Below are 3,045 nucleotides of genomic sequence, written 5' to 3' on the forward strand. Positions count from 1 at the left end.
TTGATATGATGTTAACAACATTTCCCATTCTTCTTGCTTGTTATTTAGTTACGTCCTCAATAAAGTAGACCACTATTTCTACTGCTAAATGGTTTTGTTGCTCTGATTGTGCGTATGTCATCATGGCCTTCGCATGAGTTGTAATCCTGAATATTCTCGCTTCTCTATATGGATCTATTATTGCGTGAAGTAACGATATACGGCGAGTCATGTCATCATTTGGTCATTGTATTTTTTTCTTTGACTGAAATCATTTGGTCATTGTAGTGCTTGAGTTGGCAAATTTGATGAAACCAAATAATGTCCCTAGTCCATTTTCATTCCTTTTCATCACCCTTTTAGATTCTAAGACGCGTTACAATAAAATTAACCACTGCATGTGGTTGTTCCCGCTCATTTAGTGGCACACATGCATTCACTGCAGTTAATGCAGAATAAAGCACTGACAAATACACTTTTTTTGAGAAAAAAAGACATGCTAATTGGACAGTTTTGTAATGTACAAAATTTGTTCTACCACTCATACTATTTTTTTTTTGAGTTGGACCCTTTAAATTAAGCAAAAACGGAGGGAGTAGTACACAAGAAACACAAGTATATGGCCAGGAGCCCAAAGCCCAGCGTCCTATCCACCTTCATGCCCCTTCTTGGGAGCATGACGAAGGCCCACAAAAGCCCAGCCGCTACCCAGCCTAGCGTCTGATAAAGCCTGGGCTCCCAGGGTATCGTTACGGGCTTCGGGTACCCGACCCAGCAAGACAGCAACAGAGACAGGCCCAGCCCCACGAGGACGTTGAAGACCGGCCCGCCGTAGCAACCAGCTACGGCCACCTGAGCTCCACCGCGGCGCCCCGCCACGGCCACGGCCACGTTCGCGATGAGGTCGCCCAGCGAGTTGCCCCATGCCAGAACCGTCATCCCCAGCGTCGCCGGATCCACGCCCAGCACCAGGCCGGCGGACACGAGAAGGGAGAGGAGCTCGTTCGCGATGACGTACTCCCACGCCACGCTCATGACGAACCCACCGGCGAGCCAGGCCGAGAGAAATTTCGTCGGCGGTGCATCAGCGTCCGTGCTGAGGAAGGCGAGGAGGCCCAGGGATAAGCCGGCGATGCTGCCGAGGAAGACGACGAGAAGCGGGCTCCCGGTGGCGTGGCTCCAGAGGCAAGAGAGGAAGACAGGGGAAAGGGTCGCCGCGGCGACCGCGGCCGGCTTGCTCCAGCGCTCCTCGCTCGCGTCCGGTATGGTCAGCCGCCGCGGGAGGTACAGAGGTAGCTCCAGCACGCGCACCACCGACCAGAACACGGTCCTTTTCTTCTTCGTTTTGTCGCCGTCGCCATCGCCGGTGTAGTACTGCAGGAGGGGTGCCGTTTCGGGGAGCAGCGGCTCTTGGTCCGGGTAAAAATCCGTCTCCACGACGTTGCAGAGCTCCGACGAGGCGGGGGTGTTGTCGACCCACGCCGCCTCTGCCTCTCCGTCGCGCGATCTGCCGTGGATAAAGACGACGACGAGGACGTATACGAGGTAGAGGGAGGTGAAGGCGAGGGCGCCCCATATGTTGACCTCGCCCGCGGCGAGGACAACGGCCACGGCGGCGAGGGCGACGAGGAGGAAGCACGCGTCCCGGAAGAAGCTGCCTCTGTCGATGGCGACGCCACGGCCGCCGATGCGGAGGCAGATGACGCCGAGCACGGCGGAGGACACGAACAGCGCGCCGCCGAGCAAGCCGTTGAGCCCCACGGCGGTGCTCGCCCCCTTCCCGCTGCCCCCTGACGCGAAGGAGGCGACGGTGGAGAGCGCGTCCGGCGCGCCGTTGCCCAGCGACAGGAGCGTCACGCCGGCCACCGCCGGGGACAGGCGGAGCAGCCGCGAGAGGCCCTCGAGGCTGGAGCAGAAGTAGACCGCCGCGGTGTCGCCCAGGACGTAGAAGAGCACGGCGAGCCACGCGGCCATCGCGGCGTACCCAAGGGCCCGGTGCTCGTCGCCACAGACGCAGTAGAACAGGTACAGGTAATCGACGTAGCCCCGTCCCCGCGGGTAGCACCGGCCGGCAACTAACGATGTAGCGGCGTCGTACCCGCACCCGTCCTTGTCAGCCTCCAGCCGCCGGCGAGCACCGTCGCAGCCGCCGCCATCGCCGCGCCCCTCGCGATCGAGGAGGAGGACGCTCCAGCCGTTCATGGACGCCGCCGAATCCCGCGGCACGGCGGGGCGCGAGACGCAGAAGAAGGCGGCCAGGAGCAAGAAGGCGACGTTGAGGCAGGCGATGATTAACCTCGCCGCCGCTGTGGCCATGATCGAGCTTTGTGCACGAGGCCTGTGGAGGCCCGTTCTGTTTGGCTTGTATCTGGGGGCGCAAGAATCTGAAGCTGGACATCACTTGACATGTGATTAAACACACACAAACATTACTCCTGCCAAAACATCGTAAAGTATACTGAACTAACCACAAAAGGTGTTTAGAGCAGTCTGGTTTGCAGGCCATCTCATGAGAAAGAACAAAGCCAAAAGTTTCTTGCGAGATTAGGGAAAAGCTTCACCCAGCCTAATTAAGAAGCAGCCAAGCCATGTAATTAGAGAGATTGCGTGGCGACATGAAGAATGCAACGTGAAAGAGCATACGTGTTGGTTGGTTGATCGAAGAAGAACCAAATTAAGGACGGTCAATCGCAGGGTGTGGTGTTATCCTCTCCTGGCTCGGCGCTTCCTGGCCGCAAGTTGGACTTGCATCCATTGTTCCAAGTGTAGCTGAGTGAGGTCGACGCACGCCCCATCTTGATGGCAGGCAGCAACCTCCACCGATTCATTGCCCTCGCGACAAAAAACAATAATGAGCGTGGAGGCATTAGAGCACGTCAGGGACCAGCGGGTAGTTGCGAGCAGTGACATGTTTTAATTTCCAGATCTGGCGCAGTGAGATGTTCTTTCTTTCAATTTAGCTATGTGTAATTCGCCTGAAAAATAAAATTGGGTTAGTATTTTTGAGGCACTGAATTTCTGCTTGAAGATCCATGCTCTTTTTTCTTTCTGTTGTGTCTGCTGTCA

At 56.4% G+C, this 3,045-nt stretch overlaps 1 protein-coding gene across 2 annotated transcripts; it reads right to left on the reverse strand.

Moving 5' to 3' along the window:
• Positions 1-443: 443 nt before the first annotated feature.
• LOC119362511 (cation/calcium exchanger 1-like) lies at positions 444-2,757 on the reverse strand. Of its 2 annotated transcripts, none has more exons than XM_037627746.1 (3): positions 2,623-2,757; positions 2,448-2,545; positions 444-2,363 (listed from the first exon to the last, which is right to left on the reverse strand). In XM_037627746.1, the coding sequence occupies exons 2-3, from the start codon at positions 2,488-2,490 to the stop codon at positions 556-558; spliced, it is 1,851 nt and encodes a 616-aa protein (XP_037483643.1). In that variant the 5' UTR covers positions 2,491-2,545; positions 2,623-2,757; the 3' UTR covers positions 444-555. The 2 variants fall into 2 exon arrangements, with proteins under 2 accessions (XP_037483643.1, XP_037483642.1); XM_037627745.1 differs by having other exon boundaries at positions 444-2,369.
• Between the last annotated feature and the right edge of the window lie 288 nt (positions 2,758-3,045).

This window comes from Triticum dicoccoides, chromosome 2B (assembly GCF_002162155.2).
Source record: "Triticum dicoccoides isolate Atlit2015 ecotype Zavitan chromosome 2B, WEW_v2.0, whole genome shotgun sequence".
In the NCBI taxonomy this organism is placed as follows: Eukaryota; Viridiplantae; Streptophyta; class Magnoliopsida; order Poales; family Poaceae; genus Triticum; species Triticum dicoccoides.

Coding starts and splice junctions, on each gene's coding strand:
- LOC119362511 (XM_037627745.1), bottom strand. CDS start 2,490: ATGAGATGGCCTGCAAACCAGACTGCTCTAAACACCTTTTGTG. Junction 2,370..2,447: donor TGCTCTAAACACCTTTTGTG/GTTAGTTCAGTA, acceptor AGTGATGTCCAG/CTTCAGATTCTTGCGCCCCC.